This window comes from Pelobates fuscus, chromosome 5 (genome assembly GCF_036172605.1).
Source record: "Pelobates fuscus isolate aPelFus1 chromosome 5, aPelFus1.pri, whole genome shotgun sequence".
Classification (NCBI taxonomy): Eukaryota; Metazoa; Chordata; class Amphibia; order Anura; family Pelobatidae; genus Pelobates; species Pelobates fuscus.
The window spans coordinates 239958073-239976405 of NC_086321.1; the positions used below are offsets into that span (position 1 = coordinate 239958073).

An 18333-nucleotide genomic window follows, 5' to 3' on the forward strand; every position below is an offset into this window, starting at 1 on the left:
CACACACTGTAAATAAATATTCAATTAATATAACTTTTGGGGGATCCAATTTTATTTAGAAATTTACCAGTAGCTGCTGCATTTCCCACCCTAGTCTTATACTCGAGTCAATAAGTTTTCCCAGTTTTTTGGGGTAAAATTAAGGGCCTCGGCTTATATTCGGGTCGGCTTATACTCGAGTATATACGGTAAATACTACATTTCTGAAGATCTGCACAATGTGTTTGTTCTTCATGTTATCCTTAGATGAATCAAATTTGATGGAAAAATATTTAATACATTTATTAGGGGATACACCTTGAATCAATGAGAATTTTGTGAGTGCAATACATACGCACATTATGGTGTACAGACAATATTCCTCTATATATTCTCATTGTGTTTATTTAATGTATTGGTAAAGCTATTGGAGTCTTAATCTATGTAGCGTGTTTAAGTGATAATTTTATTCACCCACTGCACATTTTTTTCACTACTCTACTGGTGTTGGAATTTGTTTTATTTGCTTTTATATAATAGGCTTCAGCAGCTAGCATTTACTAGCATCCTCCCCTGTCCCCATTTATGAAATTCAGGTTGAAGGTAGCACAGGCAAGTGCAGGATAGTTTATACCTCTGCAATAGGTAATTAGCTTAATTCCATAAACTGAAAAACTGCAGTAACATTGGATCATCACTGTACTGTATTTTATTTGGGGGGAGGTATTTCGGCATGCTTTGTTTTACCATGCACATAAGGTTCTGTCCAGAACTTGCTTGTCTATAATGGCATGTACTACGTTACATGTAAAAGGAATAAGAGTCAATAGTCATTGGCCACTTTTTTTGTGAGTGTGCCTTGGGAATTGTTTGGGAGTTAACTCTTGTATTTAATCTGTTTAACAGAGACAAAACATACTTCTGTACCAGTATGCGGACAAAAAGAAAATTCACAAAATTACTTACACAGCATGATCTGGTGATGGAGGTGACTTAATTAACCTTGGCCTTCCTCTTGGTTTTGGAACCTTAGCTTCAGTGAAGGCTATGGTAAAAAGGAGGGGGAACGTTAAATATTTTATTGAAAACCGAACTACATAGAACTGAATATGTGTACAAATTCCAAAAGACGTATCTGATCAAAAAGGACACTCCAGTAGTCTAAAATTTCAATGTATTTCACACGTTTTGACCTCATTATTCAGGTTATATTTATTTCTGCATTCAAAATCTATTTAGTTTTGCTAAAATAATTAAATGCTTTGTAGCCTTTTGCATTGTAAAACACAGAATGAACACAAGGCCAAAAAAAACTATTTTAAACGTGCTGTTACCCAGGGTGTTCTTTGACATAAACACACATTCTGAAAGGAGTGAGGTGAGAGAGGTAATACAAAAACTATATTGGACAACCAACTGCAAAGTTACAGTAAACCCCTGAAGAACCAAACTTCTGGAATAAAAGGGAATCATGACATGTCACACATGTCATGTGTCCTTAAGGGGTTAAACATTTACACCCACAATTAAAAATAGAACATTAAGTAGTTCTATCCACAGATTCATTGTATGACCGTGCATTTTAGGTCTTTTGGTCTTTGTAATAAACCATCTTTGGCATGTTCAATTTATTATAGATTTTGAAAATATAAACCTCTTGCAGCATTCTGCATATCAATCTTTCTTCAGGAGCTCCACCTTCTCCATTCGAATATGTTGTTACAAGCTCCTGAAGAAAAGAGTGTACATAAACAGGGAATTTGATATGTGTTTAGAGGTTTACTCGTCTGTTGTGATGGACATATTTCTATCTAAAGTAGATATATAACTAGCAGCTTATCTGCATTTTATCCCATTCTTATGTTAACACTCACATAAAAATGAAAATGTAATGTGTACGTAATTCAAATTCAGATAACTTTTTAACATACATCACTAACCTTAAACATAATTTATATAAGAATAGAGGATTGCTAGTAAATACCTAAATTGTAGCACCCATCTATTTGGGGGATCTGAATACAGTTTTAATCAAAATTGTCCAACCTACATTGAAAATCATGTTTATTGTCAAAATTTACAGACTTTCAGCTGTTTGCAATGAACAAATCAAACAAAATCAATTAAAATAGCTCAACACAATGAATGCAACTTATAATGACTTCTCCAGTCACAAATTTATTCAATCCCCTGAATAGAATCCCTCACAACTGCACATATATGCAAAACATGTGTTGGCTCAAACATACCTGATGAAACTAATCAAGAGCTTCATTAGCTGCACCAGGTGTGCTTGAGCTGGAACACTTGAAATAGCTGAACTGGCTAGGGGATTGTTGAGTGTCACGTTTGACTGCATGTTAGAAAAATGGTTAAAGGACCACTCTAGTGCCAGGAAAGCATACTCGTTTTCCAGGCACTAGAGTGCCCTGAGGGTGCCCCCACCCTCAGGGACCCCCTCCCGCCCGGCTCTGGAAAGGGGAAAAGGGGTAAAACTTACCTTTTTCCAGCGCTGGGCGGGGAGCTCTCCTCCTCCTCTCCGCCTCCGTTCCTCCCCGTCGGCTGAATGCGCACGCGCGGCAAGAGCTGCGCGCGCATTCAGCCGGTCACATAGGAAAGCATTCATAATGCTTTCCTATGGACGCTGGCGTGCTCTCACTGTGATTTTCACAGTGAGAATCACGCAAGCGCCTCTAGCGGCTGTCAGTGAGACAGCCGCTAGAGGCTTTGGGGGAAGGCTTAACTAATTGATAAACATAGCAGTTTCTCTGAAACTGCTATGTTTATAAAACAATTAGTTAACCCTAGCTGGACCTGGCACCCAGACCACTTCATTAAGCTGAAGTGGTCTGGGTGCCTAGAGTGGTCCTTTAAGTCAAAAGAATGGTCCACAAAGTTAAGAGATCATCGCCCTTCACAAACAAGGAACAGGATACAAAAATATAGCTGAGGCACTGAATGTTCCTAGAGACACCGTTGGAAGGATAGTTTGCAAGTTCAAAATTGAAGGAACAGTGGTTACACTACCAGGACGGGGCAGAAAAAAGAAGCGAGCAATGGCTGCAAACACATTTCTGAGAAGGCAGGATGTTAAAAAAACTCAAGTGACTGCAAAAGATCTGCAGCAAGACTAGATGACAACTGGCACTGAGGTTTCAGAGAGCAGAGTGAGGGGTGTACTTAACGCTGAAGGTTTCCATGCCAGAATTTCAATACGTACACCACTAAAGACACAAAAGCACAAGAAAAACATACTCCAATATGCTCAAAATCATATAAATAAGCCACAGAAGTTTGGGGATTCTGTTCTGTTTAGAGATTAAACAAAACTGAAACTTTTCAACTCAATGGATCAGTAGTATGCCTGGAGGAAGAATTAAACATATGCTGAAAAGTTAAAGGGACACTCCAGGCACCCCGACCACTTCTGCCCATTTGAGTGGTCTGGGTGCCAACTCCCACTACTCTTAACCCTGCAAGTGTAATTAACGCAGTTTTTTTTATAAACTGCAATAATTACATAGCAGGGTTAACTCCAGCTCTAGTGGCTGTCTACTAGACAGCCACTAGAGGGAACTTCCTGATTTATAGCAAAGATTTTCTTTGCTAGAGCGTCGCTGGACGTCCTCACGCTGTGTGAGGACCTCCAGCGTCGCTCATTTCCCCAATAGGAAAGCATTGAAAATCTTTTTCAATGCTTTCCTATGGGGAGCGCTAATGCGCATGCACGGCATTGCCGCGCATGCACATTAGGTCTCCTCGGCCGGTGGGTGGGATCAGTCTCGCCCACCGCCCGACGGAGTCAGTAGGAGGAGTGGCGCGGAGGAGGAGGCAGCGACGAGGGACATCGTCGCTGCCTCAGGTAAGTGACTGAAGGGGTTTTCACCCCTTCAGCAACCGGCGATGGGGGGGGGGTGGGAGGGAGAGGGAGCCTGCAGTGCCAGGAAAACTGATTGTTTTCCTGGCACTGGAGTTTTCCTTTAAGCATGGTGGTGGCTCAGTGATGTTCTGGAGCTGCTTTGCATCCTCTGTCACTGGAAACCCGCAGCATGTGGAAGGCAAGATGGATCATTAAAGTATCAGGAAATCCTAGGAGAAAATGGCATGCAGTCTGTGAGGAGGCTGAAGCTTGGGCATCATTGGGCCTTCCAACAAGACAATGATCCCAAGCATACCTCAAATTCCACCAAGGCTTGGTTGCAGAAGAAGTCCCAGAAAATTCTACAGTGGCCATCACAGTCACTTGACTTGAACCCCATAGAAAATATCTGGTGGGATTAAAAGAAGGCGGTTGCAACAGGTAAAACCAAGATTATTACTGAACTGGAGGCCATTGCTCATGAGCAATAGGCTAAGATTCCACGGGAACGCTGCCAGAAGCTGGTGTCTGGAAATGCACCTCGTTTGCACCAGGTCATAACAGCAAAGGGTGCTCTAGTAAGTACTAGAGAAGCTTGCCATTAAGGGGTTGAATCCGTTTTACACTGAAGTAGTCATCATAAGTTGCATTTTGGGGAAATCACCTGAAGCATTCGTTGTGTTGAGCTATTTCAATTGCTTTGGTTTCATTTGTTCATTGCAAACAGCAGAAAGTCTGCAAATTTAAAAACCTGATTTTCAAAGGGTGCCTAATTCATTGTTGCACTATGGAATATTGTCATTTATTGTAATGGGTGTAGTGCACAGATGAACTGGTTGCTTGGTATAGGTGGTATTGACAATTCCAAAAGGGGTTAATTTGATTGTATGGGAGAGCAGAAGGTTTACAACCTAAATTCGTCTTTGAAGCTGGGACCCCAACAGAGCCACTCTGTAAGGTGTGAGAAGTCACACATAAGTGGCCTGGATGACTGGTTTTAATATAAACCAGGGCTGTCCAACCTGCAGCCCCCCAGATGTTGCTGAACTACAACTCCTATGATTCCCTGGCTATCTGTTTCATTGAAAGAATCATGGGAGTTGTAGTTCAGCAACATCTGGGGGGCCGCAGGTTGGACAGCCCTGGTATAAACCAACTATCATTTGCCATATGTCTAGATTCCCTCCTAGATAAGGGGTCATTTGATATGTAAATGTCCATTAGTTTTGTGTTCCTGTATTATATCCAAAACAAACATTAATACTTACCCACAGATTAATAATAAAGCATAATTTTTATTATATTTAGAATGGGACAAGCAGTCTTCTAATCAAGCCTAAGCATGAGTTGTGTAACTTACGCAGTGGGGCGGGATTGTGATGTCCACTATATTGGGTCACAAGTAAGAAGTGCAACATATCTATGGAAAGGAAAATGGTAACACATTTATAGATGCAATTGTTATATCTGTGGCAAGTACAAAAGGGGAGATAGAAGATAAAGTTTCTATTTGGATTGATGTTGGTCTGGAAAACAAGGGTGTGGTCACTTATTGTCTCTTTAGGTACGCCTTATCTCTATCTTTGAGCCACGCTTTGTAATCCACAGGGTATATATCCAATGATACAGAGATGTGTATTGTACTTGCTTGGGGCCAAAATCTAGTTTTGAGTAAGTCACCATTTTCCTTGCCGGAGATCCCCTGAGCAGAAGTTTTACTTTAAAAACCTGACTAAGTAATTAGGACTTCTGTTAATTTATACATTTTGTTTGTTATCTGTTGTTGGTGTAAATAATTTGTTTATCATCCATTTTTTGTATGCACTGTGACTATTTTTTGCTCATAATAAATATTCCTTTATTAAGGTCTGCCTTTGTCTGTTAGAGAATCACGTTACCTGAAGAGACTAATTAGTGTTTTGCAATTGCTTAAATATTGTGCTAAGTTTTATTTGGTGGGTTTTTATTATTAAGTTACCTTGGGGATCAAGGCATACCATTTATAAATAGTCTTGGTGGTGGCAGTGTTAAAATAGTAATATTTATATTATTATGGTTAAGTGTGAGTGATGTTAAGGGGGATTTTTATCATAATTTCTGGGCTAGTGCAGACAAATAGTGAACGTTAACCCTTTCACCACCACAAATACGTCACGCACACTCTTGAAGTAGGGTGCATTCGTGACAGGGTTGAATAATGCAGGGACCAAACCATTTTTCTCCCCTTTTCCCTGACTTCTGTCCCGACAAATGGGTTTCCCAAGACCTCTTCTACTTTTTGAAAAATGCCCTGAAATTTGATTTGCTATCAATACTATTAGAGAGTACCAATACAAAAAAAATGAAAAATAAATGGATTGCATGGTTAATTTCCATATTGTACACTTACTTCTCATACCAGCTGGCCGCAGTGGGGAAAATAAGGATAATTTCAGTGATACACTGACACACAATCTAAGACAAGCCAGGTTTCAGTTGCCAATGATGGCAAGTATGCCACCCATACAAGTTAGGTACAATTTGTGATTAGTTATGCTAGACATTTTAATTATAATTAATCTTTATAAAAAAAAAAAAAAAGGAAAGAAAAAAAAAATTAAAACTATTTTTGATTCATAAATCCACCCTTTCTCCTGCTCCCTCCTAACCTGCAGTGCGTTTCCTTTTTTCTACAAACATACTGCTGTACATAAAGAATAAAAAGACGACAATTGGCTATAACTCCAAGAAACCCTTGCTGTATCCATAAGGCTCTGCTTATGATGTAACTCAACAGTACAACAGGAAGCTTTGTGAGTTGGCGAGAGCTTAAATATGGCAGCATCTGGAAGAATTTCATTCTTTATTTTTGCATATGTTTAATGCACTGTCTATAAATACATACAAAACCCTATAGAAGTCTAATCTAGACTGGGATGTCCCTTTAATTGTATTGCAGTGTTTACTTGAAAAGCACAAACTATATAAGGATCTTGAATTAGTTGTGGGGAAACAAAAAAAAAAAAAAAACTCCCCAAAAATTACATGTCCTTTACATCGATTACCTGGTCTGCCTCTTTTGGGACTTTGCTTTGGTGGACTGACTGATGTAGCGACTGCATCTTGATCAGTCTCTGTCAAAGTATCCACCTTAGAAACAGTAAAAACATTACATAAACAACTGAATTTTATCAGCTATGAAGTCTTTTTCCATATTTTGCTACTGGGCAGCACATCTGAAAGATCTTCATATCACAAATTAGATATAAAATGTTTGGGCCCAACTTATGCCACTTTTGTCAATATGACTTCTGTGGTCAAACTCACAAGCGGATTGGATAACCTAATATTTTGCTGCGCTGTTTAGGCCAAATTCTAAAATTACTCGGTCACCTCCTCAAAGTTCACAATATATAATAATGCTCCCACAATGAGCAAAACCATGCCTAAATGACCTGGTGACAGAAGCATTGTCTTTGGTCAAGTTCTCAAACTTAGGTCTTTGTGTTTCTACATGAATTTATGAAATACACGTCTTCTGACTGCTTTGGAATTTCAATTAAAGATGTAATATTCATGAAAATGTTAATAAACAATTTTAAGGTGACAGCAGCTTTAACCCCTTAAGGACACATGACATGTGTGACATGTCATGATTCCCTTTTATTCCATAAGTTTGGTCCTTAAGGGGTTAAAGGGACTCTCCAGTGCCAGGAAGACAAATCGTTTTCCTGGCACAGCAGGTCCCCTCTCCCTCCCCCCCCCCCCGGTTGCTGAAGGGGTCAAAACCCCTACAGTGACTTACCTGAGGCAGCACCGATGTCCCTCGGCGCTGCTTCTGGGTCCGCCCACGCTCCTCCCGTCACCACGTCATCCGGCAGGGGAGACCTAATGCGGATGCGCGGCAATGCTTTCCTATGGTGATTTTAGCGACGCTGGAGGTTCTCACACAGCGTGAGGACGTCCAACGACGCTATAGCACAGAAAACTTTTGCTATAAAGCAGGAAGTGCCCTCTAGTGGCTGTCTAATAGACAGCCACTAGACGAGGAGTTAACCCTGCAAGGTAATTATTGCAGTTTTCATAAACTGCTATAATTACACTTGCAGGGTTAAGGGTAGTGGGAGTTGGCACCCAGACCACTCCAATGGGCAGAAGTGGCCTGGGTGCCTGGAGTGTCCCTTTAACTTACTTCTGAAAATAAAAAATAAAATCAAAGTTAAAATTTAGGTGAAAACCATTGCAAAAACATGGAATTTAGTTTTGAATAAGCAAGTAAAAAAGTTACCTTTCTTTTTCGACCTCTTTTCTTTACTACAGGAGACTCTTTCAGCAGACTAGAATCCTAAGGGTATGAAAAAGAACGAAGAGGTCAGTATTAACATTTTTCTCAAGTTCCTTCTCCCCTGCAAACACAAATCTGTATATTTTCAGATACCACGGAAAAGCTATTTATGCATTGCAAAAATTCAGACACACTCTACAAAATATTTAAAGAGGAAGATTTTAACTAAATTATTTGCCATCTAAATATACCCTCTCTGAATCTGTTAGATAAAATAAACTCTTGCTTGTGTGGAATAGTTTTTATTAAAAATAAATAAATAAAAAGGCCTAAAATGTACATAGACAAAACTAGAATTCTAAATTGGGGGTAAAATGTTTAACCCTTAAGGACACTGATTTAGCTTGCTTAATGTTGTACTTTTAAGGGCCACTAAAGGCACCCAGAGAACTTCATCTCAATGAAGTGGTCTGGGTGCAGTGGACCTTTAGTTTTAACTCTGCAAAAACATTGTTTTGTAAAAACTGCAAAGTTTCCATTTTAGGGTTAAAGGGACACTATAGGCACCAACACAACTTATTGAAGCTGGTTTGTACCTGCAGTCTCACTGCTTAATTTTCTGCCATCTAGGAGTAAATCATCTAGTCACACCTCCCTGCGTGTGACCTGCACAGCCTTCCTAAAAATGTTGCTAGACCATGCCTGCAGGCCCGAACTGGCCATCGGGCACACTGGGCAAATGCCTGGTGGGCCGCAGTGGCCATGGGCCGAGGCAGACAAGGAGATCATAGGATCTCCCCTGCCGGTCTTTGCAGGGCCGGCACTATCCGAGCGCCGGCCCTGCAGTATTTCAAAGATCTCCCTCACCGGCCCACATGCAGTATATTCCGGCTGCCGGCGAGGAGAGAGTGAGGTAGACAGCCAGGAGAGGAGCCCGGAGGAGCTCTAACTTACAGCTCCACCAGGTTCCTCTCGCTACAGTTCACTCACCACTAGGACCACCAGGGATGAATGGCAGCAGCAGGAACCCCCCTACCAGGTATAAGGCAAGAAGGATATAATCACTCAAGTAAAAGCAGCCTCACTTACTCACACACACACTGCACCCCTGACACTCACAGCACCCACACACACCCTGCACCTATGACACTCACAGCACCCACACACACACACTGCACCCCTGACACTCACAGCGCGCACACACACAGCACCCACACCACCCCCGACACTCACAGCACCCACACTGCACCCCCGACACTCACAGCACCCCCGACACTCACAGCACCCACACACACACTGCACCCCCGACACTCACAGCACGCACCCACACACACACACTGCATCCCTGACACTCACAGCGCGCGCACACACACACACACACACACTGCACCCCCGACACTCACAGCACCCACACACACTGCACCCCCGACACTCACTGCATCCCTGACACTCACAGCGCGCACACATACACTGCACCCCTGACACTCACAGCGCACACACACACACTGCACCCCTGACACTCACAGCACCTACTGCACCCTCGACATTTACAGCTTCCTCATGCAAACACGGCACCCATCACACACACAGCACTCTTACGCAAACACAGCACACACAATGCACAATATGCTTTCCTAGCATTTTTGTCTCCTGGTATCCCATCTATGGAGACACCAGAGACAAATTTCAAGCAAACACAGTGCAAGCATGTTATTAAATTTGCTTGCGCTGTGCAGAACAAATACAGGGTCTTTTTCTCATGCTAGCACTCTGCGCATGGTCTACCCTGGAAGAGCATTGAACCAACATGCTCACTTTGTGATGGGGCATGCTTGTCATTGGTGATGACAAAACACACCCCATCTGGCCCCGCCCCCTTTTTAGTGGGCTGCTGTAATTAAATGCGCAGGCCGAATTTTCTTCCCAGTCTGGCACTGCATGCCTGTATGTTAATAAAGTTCAATATACAGAGCAGGAGATTAAAACAAAAACAACTAAACCAAGTTAAGTTTGGATTGAAAATTAAACCATTTTTATGCAGGCTGTGCTAGTCACAGCCATTGGAGGTGTGACTAGAGTGGTATAAACAGAAACAAGTGATTTAACCCCTTAAGGACACAGCTTCAGAAGCTTGTCTTACACTTAAGGGCACAAGCCATTTTTGCATTTTTTTTGCGGTTTGTGTTCAAATGCAATTTGCATTTCTGTAATTTATTGCACCAACACATATTATACATCGTTTTTTAGAGGGCAAACATGGCTTAGAAAAAAGTAAATTCAAAATAAATTCATTTATGTGTCTTGATTTATATAGAGTCCATCATATGTATAAGATTTCAGCTTATTTTGAAAGTTACAGGTCACAAAATACAAGGACTAAAATAAAATTTCCATTTGCAATAATTTTAGAAGTTGGTATGTTTGTATTGTAGGTTTAGTAGCCATCACAGAAAAAAAATTGCCACACAAAAGTATATATTTATATAAAATAGACATCACAGGCTATTTAAGTAATGTTAGTTTGACACTTTTTACGTAGCCATTTCATTGCCAATCTCTGCTAAATATTGGACTAAAATTTGGTTTTTCTTTATTTTGCATAAACACATATAATAAGGTTTTTGTAATGTGCATTTCGTAAAGCTGGTGTGTGCTATTCCTGCACAGAATATTGTGTTCAGCTACATCTGCTGAGTATAACGATACCCACATTGTATGCCTCTGGCACTTTTCTGTAAAGCTACAATGCCATATAAGAGACAAGGCTATTTCAGTTTCTATAGTTAGAATTTTCGTAGATGGATTTGACGGGCCTGTGTGTCATTTTAGGGTATTATAGCAGTGTGAATGTTCAAATAACCCAACAAAGGGCTTTCATTTGATAAAGCAGACACCCCAGGGTATCTTATATGGTGTATAGTGTGCCTTAATTTGTCACCATTTTTGCACCAATTCATGTCAATGTTCGTGGTGAGGGGGGGAAATTGCATTTTTACATATATGTTGCATTTCTGACACTTAATATGTACCACTGCCATAAAAATCCCCAAATTATGCTCAGTTACATCTTCTGAGTGCCAAATGTATGACCTAGACACTATATTGTTAAGTTACAATGCTGTAAAAGAGACGTGACAAGTTCAGGTTTTTAAGTGTGAATTTTCATGGAAGGTTTTGAAGCGTCCGTGTCCCATTTTGGAACACTTGAGCAGGCTACTTATTACAACTACACCATAAAGGCATACCATTTCTTAAAGAAGACATCCCAGGGTATTTCAAAAGGTATATTTTGAACCTTAGCGTGGGATAATTTTTCTGCTAGCTTGTACCAAGTGTAGTGGTAATAAGCATTTTTTCTGCCTTTGACACACAAAGTGAGTTTGCACAGTATATTTTGCAAAACCTTGTGTGTGCTACGACTGTATAATACTACATATGTTGCTCAGCTATGTCATCTGAGTACAGCAATACCCCCGTATGTACCTTTGCCAGGTATATGTGGATGTTGAAGGGGCACATTTGAGACGCAGCAATTCAGTTTTTTTCTAACTTTGAAGTTTTACGCTGTGTCCATGTTCCATTTTGTAGTACCGTATATACTCTAGTATAAGCCGACCCGAATATAAGCCGAGGCCCCTAATTTTACCCCAAAAAACTGGGAAAACGTATTGACTCGAGTATAAGACTAGGGTGGGAAATGCAGCAGCTACTGGTAAATTTCTAAATAAAATTAGATCCTAAAAAAATTATATTAATTGAATATTTATTTACAGTGTGTGTATATAATGAATGCAGTATGTGCGTATGAATGCAGTGTGCGTGCGTATATATTAATTGAATATTTATTTTCAGTGTGTGTATATAATGAATGCAGTGTGTGTGTGTATGAGTGCAGTGCGTGTATGAGTGCAGTGTGAGTGCAGTGTGAGTGTGCGTATATATTAATTGAATATTTATTTCCAGTGTGTGTATATAATGAATGCAGTGTGTGTGTATGAGTGCAGTGTGTGTGTGTGAGTGCAGTGTGTGTGTGCAGTGTGTGTGTGTGTGTGGGCATTTGATATTAATTATTATTTTTTTTATATATATAATTTTTTTTCATTATTAGTTATTATTTAATTATTATTAATTTTTTGTTTTAAATTATCTTTTTTTTTTTCGTCCCCCCTCCCTGCTTGCTAGCTGGCCAGGGAGGGGGGCTCCTTCCCTGGTGGTCCAGTGTCATTGGTAGTTCAATGGGGGGAGAGGGGTGCTGGCAGAGCGTTACTTACCTGTCCTGCAGCTCCTGTCAGCTCTCTCCTCCTACGCGCGGTCTGTGCAGCTCCCTCTGTCAGCTCCCAGTGTAAGTCTCGCGAGAGACTTACACTGGGAGCTGACCGAGGTGCTGAACGGACAGTGCAGAGGAGGAGAGAGCTGACAGGAGCTGCAGGAAAGGTAAGTACAGCTCTGCCAGCACCCCTCTCCCCCCAGTCTGTAATATGGCAATGCAAATTGCCATAATACAGACTCTGACTCGAGTATAAGCCGAGTTGGGGTTTTTCAGCACAAAAAATGTGCTGAAAAACTCGGCTTATACTCGAGTATATACGGTAGTTTAGTAGATTGGTTATTGAAACTTCCCCACAAAAACACTATTTATTAACCCCTTAAGGACGAGTGACGGACGAGGTCCGTCACTCAGGGGAATGCGTTAATGACGAGTGACGGACCTCGTCCGTCACGCGTTAAAATTAACGCCGCGATCGCGCAGTGCCGGCGATCGCAGGGTTAATGCTGTTGCTGGGTCCCTCCGAGTCAGGGGCAGACCAGCAGCAGCAAATCCGGATATCCCAGCCCATGTGATCGCTGTGACAGCCAGTCACAGGGATCACAATACTGCTGGGATATCTGATCCGCCTCCCTCCACCTCGTGTGGGTTTGTGAAGTGGAGAGAGACGGATCGGTGCAACATTGTGTCCCAGAAGAATAGTCAAAGGTTTTAATAAGTTCCCAATCCCTTTCCCCTGTATATAAAAAAAAAATTAACCCTTTCCCTGCTGTTTGATCACTGCTAGCAGTGATCAATATACAGGTCACAGTACTTTACTGTGATATTTTTTTTTTTTACTTTCAAGGCTTAAGTTTTTGGTTTTTTTTTAACCCTGCGGGGTTAAATTTTATTATTTGATTTTATTAGTGTATGATTTAGTTACTTGGGTGGGTGGAATTTAGTGGGAATTAGGGAATAAAAAAAAAAAAATTATTTAGTTAAAGTTTTGTTAGCTTTGTTAACTGTATTTAACAATGTTCAGGAAGTATAGTGCAGAGGAGGCTTATGCCCTGTTAGCGGCCGACTCAGAGGCGACAGACACTGCCTCAGAGAGTGACGCAGGGGACGCAGGGGACTATGTGCCAGATACTGCAGGACCATCAGGGGAAATCGCCGATTCCCCTAATGCTGAACATGGCGCAGATGACTGGGTACCCCCTAATAATTTTTCCCCAGACATCCCAGTGTTTACAGCCAATCCTGGCATACAGGCTGACCTGTCTGGCTATAGTGCGCTGGATGTTATGCAGCTGTTCTTGGGGGATGAGATTTTTGGGGAGATAGTCACCCAGACTAATCTCTATGCGGAGCAATATCTGGCACGCAATCCAGACTCTCTTATATCCAGGAAAGAGAGATGGAACCCAACCAGTGTGCCAGAATTTAAAAAATTCTGGGCACTGACCATGTTAATGGGGTTAATTAAAAAGCCCGCAATTAGGATGTATTGGTCCAAACATCCTATTTGCAATACCCCCATTTTTGCCGAGACAATGCCGAGGGAAAGATATGAAGACATACTGCGGTTTATGCACTTTAGTGATAATAGCAAGTACCCCCCAAAAGGTGATCCGCAGTATGATCTTCTATATAAAATCCGCCCTTTAATTGCCCACTTTAACCATAAATTTGCCACTATATATACCCCCAATAAAAACATTTCCATTGATGAGTCCCTGATGAAGTTCAAGGGAAGACTGGGATTTAAACAATATATCCCATCCAAAAGATCCCGATATGGGATCAAATTGTATAAGCTGTGTGAAAGTGGCAGTGGCTACGTATACACCTTCCGTGTATACGAAGGAAGGGATAGCCACCTTGATCCCCCAGGTTGCCCAGATATAGTAGGGACTAGTGGGAAAATTGTCTGGGACTTAATAATGCCCTTACTTAACTACGGTTATCACCTGTACATCGATAACTTTTATAACAGCATCCCACTCTTACAAATGTTATACTGCTTCGAGACCGTGGCCTGTGGCACTATTCGAAAGACTCGCACAGGTTTCCCAAAGGCTCTGGCAAACAAAAAAATGAAAAGGGGGGAAACAGCAGCTCTCTGCCAGAATGAACTGCTGGCACTCAAATACAGGGACAAAAAGGATGTTTTCATCTTAACCACCATTCATGGTGAAAACACTCAGAGGGTCGCAGTTCGTGGCAGAGAAGAATGCAAACGAGTGCCAGTCTGCATACGGCAATATAATCGGCATATGGGGGGCGTTGACCTGTCCGATCAACTGATGCAGCCGTATTTGATCATGCGTAAGACCAGGGCATGGTATAAAAAAGTGGGCATATACCTGATGCAGATGGCAATACACAATGCATTTGTCATTTTCAAAAAGGCAAATGCTGGGCTGAATATATCCTTTCTTTCGTTCCAGTTTAACCTCATTACTGGGCTACTTGAGTGCCACACAAGGAGACCATCAGTGGAGCCTAGCAGAAGAATTGAGGCAGGTCACTTCTGCTTTAAGATTCCACCAACCCCTAAAAAACAAAACCCCCAGAAAAGGTGCAGGGTGTGTTACAAGAGGGGCGTAAGAGTTGAGACCAGCTATTACTGCCCCGATTGCCCCTCTCAGCCCGGCCTATGCATTGGCCACTGTTTTAAATTTTTTCACACCCAAGCGAATAAGTAAACCAGTTTTGGGTTGTGATTTTTTTTTTAGTTATCTGTCTGATTGGTAACCGAATCTTGGCTTTGTCTCCCGCTTATCCTGTCTTCTCTGATCCTTGACCTCGGCTTGTCCTATCGTTGTTCCGTTTCTCTTTACTCCTTTGACCTCGGCTTGTACCTTGACAATTCTCTGCTTGTATAGCCCGGCCATTCTAAGGACCGGTATTACAAGTTTCTCTCTGTGTTCTCTCTCTTTGTGGTCTGTCTGTGTTTTGGTTTCGGAATCCATGACAGCTTTGCCCGGGATGCAGTTTACCCCAACTATTCCCCCTTTTCACAGCAAATAGTATGCACTTGTTCATAATTTGAATTGATGAGCTGCCTATACTTAAAAATATATGTGGCCTTTGAGAGGCAATTTGCAGTCCTGAGCTGCTACAATGAGACTTGGGCCCAGCATCCACTTTTGAAAAATATGGAAGTGGTGTTTCTCCAATGTGCCCCTTCAACATCCACATAACCCTGAGAAAGGTACACATTGGGTTATCGTTGCACTAACATGACATAGCTGAGCAACATATTAGGTGTTACACTACCTTATCACACATAAGGATAGCAAAATATACAGTAACATCTCCAAGTGTGTGTCAAAAAGGCAGAAACAATGCTAATTGCAACTAGACTTGGTACAAACCAACAAAAAAATTATCCTACACTAAGGTTTAGAATATACCTTTTGAAATACCCTGGGGTATCTACTTTAAGAAATGGTAGGCCTTTGTGGTGTAGTTTGCATTTAAAGCCTGCTAAGATGCTTGGAAATTGCACATAGACCAGCGTCAAAATTCAAAGTTCGGTAAAAACTGATATGACTTGGTCGCCAATGTGCCCCTTCAACATCCACATAACTCTGAAAAAGGTACACATGGGGTTATTGTATCACTAAGATGACATAGCTGAGCAACATGGTAGGTGTTATACTGCCGTAGCACACATAAGGATAGCAAAATATACAGTAACATCTCCAAGTGTGTGTCAAAAAGGCAGAAAAAATGCTAATTGCAACTAGACTTGGTACAAACTAACAAAAAAATTATCCTACACTAAGGTTTAGAATATACCTTTTGAAATACCCCAGGGTATCTACTTTAAGAAATGGTAGGCCTTTGTGGGATAGTTTGAATTTAAAACCTGCTAAGATGCTTTGAAATTGCACATAGGCCCAGCGTCAAAATTCAAAGTTCGGTTAAAAACTGAAATGGCTTGGTCTCCTATATGGCACTTTAGCTTCCCGAAATAGTGCCAAAGACATACAATGGGGGTGTCCTTTTACTCAGAAGACTTAGCTGAACATAATTTGGGGGGTTTGAACTTAGTGGCACATGTTAAAAATACAAAATGCCCAGCAAAAATGCAATCCATATGTAAAAAAACGCACAAAATTCTTTTTTACCACATACTTTGGCATTTATTGGTGAAAAAATGGGGGCATGTTAAGGCACAATATGCACCTTATGAGATACCCTGGAGTGTCTACTTTTACAAATGGTAGGCCTTTGTGGGGTTTTTTGAAAAGTCAAACTGTTATAATACCCCAAACGGAAGCATAGGCTCATTAAATCCGTCTCTCAAAATTCTACTGTGAGTACTGCAAAGGGCAGGTCTCCTATATGGCACTGTAGCTTCACGAAATAGTGCCAAAGACATACAATGGGGGTGTCATTTTACTCAGCAGATGTAACTGAACACAAAATAAAACTTTGTACAGATATAGCACACACCAACTTTACAAAATACACACAAGAAGTTCTTTGTTATAAGTCTGTGTGCCAAAAACTAAATAAAACACAATTTTACTCCAATATTTAGCAGAGGTTTGCGGTGAAATGGCTACGTAGAAAGTGTCAAAACAACCTTAGGTAAATAGCCTGTGATGTCTACTTTATATAAATATATACTTTTGTGTGACAATTTTGTTTTATTTTATGGCTATTAAGCTTACAAGACAAACATACCAAATTCTAAAATCGCTCCATATTAAAAGTTTATTTTACTCCTTGTGCTTTGTGACCTGTAACTACCAAAAAAAACTGAAAATCCCAGACACATTATATATTCTGTAAATCAGGACAACTAAATGAATTTATTTTTTAATTACTTTCCTTAACCTGCACTAATTATGAACACATTATTATTGCAAAACTTGTAAAAAAAAAACACAAAAAATTTTTTTTTTGCATATTTATGTATTTTTTTTATAATAAATAACCATTTATATATATGTGTGTTACATCAAATTAAAGCCCTTTCTGTCCTTTAAAAAACGATATATAATATGTGTCGGTGCAATAAATTAGTAAAATGCAAATTGCAGTTGAACGCAAACAGCAAAAAATGCCGTTGTCATAAAGTGAAAGACAAGCTTCCGAAGCTCTGTCCTTAAGGGGTTAAAGAATACACCCTGGGATAATTCAAAAGGCATATTTTGAACCTTAGCGTGGGATCATTTTTTCTCTAGTTTGTTCCAGGTGTAGTGGTAATGAGGCTTTTTAAATGTTTTTTTTTTTTTTTTTGCTTTTTAAAACTAGTTTTTAAACTTTTTTTGCTTATTTATTTTTCTTAAAACTTTTTTTTTTTTTTACAGATTTAACATTTTTATAAACTTTTTTTACCATTAACCCCTAACTAGCAGTAAGCAGCACTAACCATAAATTCCAATTTCCCATAACTCCCACCGACCCCAGATAGCAAAATATATCATCGTAAAATATTTAAATTATTAAATAAATTGAACCCCTGAGGGTTAAAAAATAAATAAATAAATAAATAAATATAGTATAATTCTGTGATCTGTATTAAAAGTATAATTCTGTGATCTGTATTTTGAGAACGGTGGGTAGTGATCAACTGGCAGGGAAGGGGTTAATTTTTATTAGGACTGGGTAAAAAGGGGGTGGGATTTTTTGTAACTTTTTTTTTATTTTTTTTTAAAACGTTATTAAAACTTTTAAGAACTTTTTTTTTAATGTTAACCGCTAGCTAGCCTAACACCAAATTCCCCAACTTCCACCCATCCACACAAGCTAAATATATAATTTTAATATATTTAAATTAATAAAATTAAATTAACCCCTGAGGGTTACAAAAAATAAAGAAAATCAAATCAAATCACAGAAAAATGTAGTCAGTGATCAATCGGCAGGGAAGGGGATATTTTTTATATTTAAAATGGGTAAAGGGGGGTGGGATTTTAACCCCTTAAGGACCAAACTTCTGGAATAAAAGGGAATCATCAC

At 40.3% G+C, this 18333-nt stretch overlaps 1 protein-coding gene across 6 annotated transcripts in view; it reads right to left on the reverse strand.

Moving 5' to 3' along the window:
- The window catches only part of PSIP1 (PC4 and SRSF1 interacting protein 1), a 105973-nt gene that overhangs the window by 46933 nt on the left and 40707 nt on the right, over positions 1–18333 (reverse strand). For 4 of the 6 annotated variants that reach the window (XM_063455167.1, XM_063455164.1, XM_063455163.1 and 1 more), the window contains 4 exons: positions 8106–8162; positions 6883–6967; positions 6228–6239; positions 946–1024 (listed from right to left, as the gene is read on the reverse strand). In XM_063455167.1, coding sequence (XP_063311237.1) covers positions 946–1024; positions 6228–6239; positions 6883–6967; positions 8106–8162 — 233 coding nt within the window. The remainder of the gene's footprint in view (positions 1–945; positions 1025–6227; positions 6240–6882; positions 6968–8105; positions 8163–18333) is intronic. The other 2 variants (XM_063455166.1, XM_063455165.1) reach the window with 1 other exon arrangement.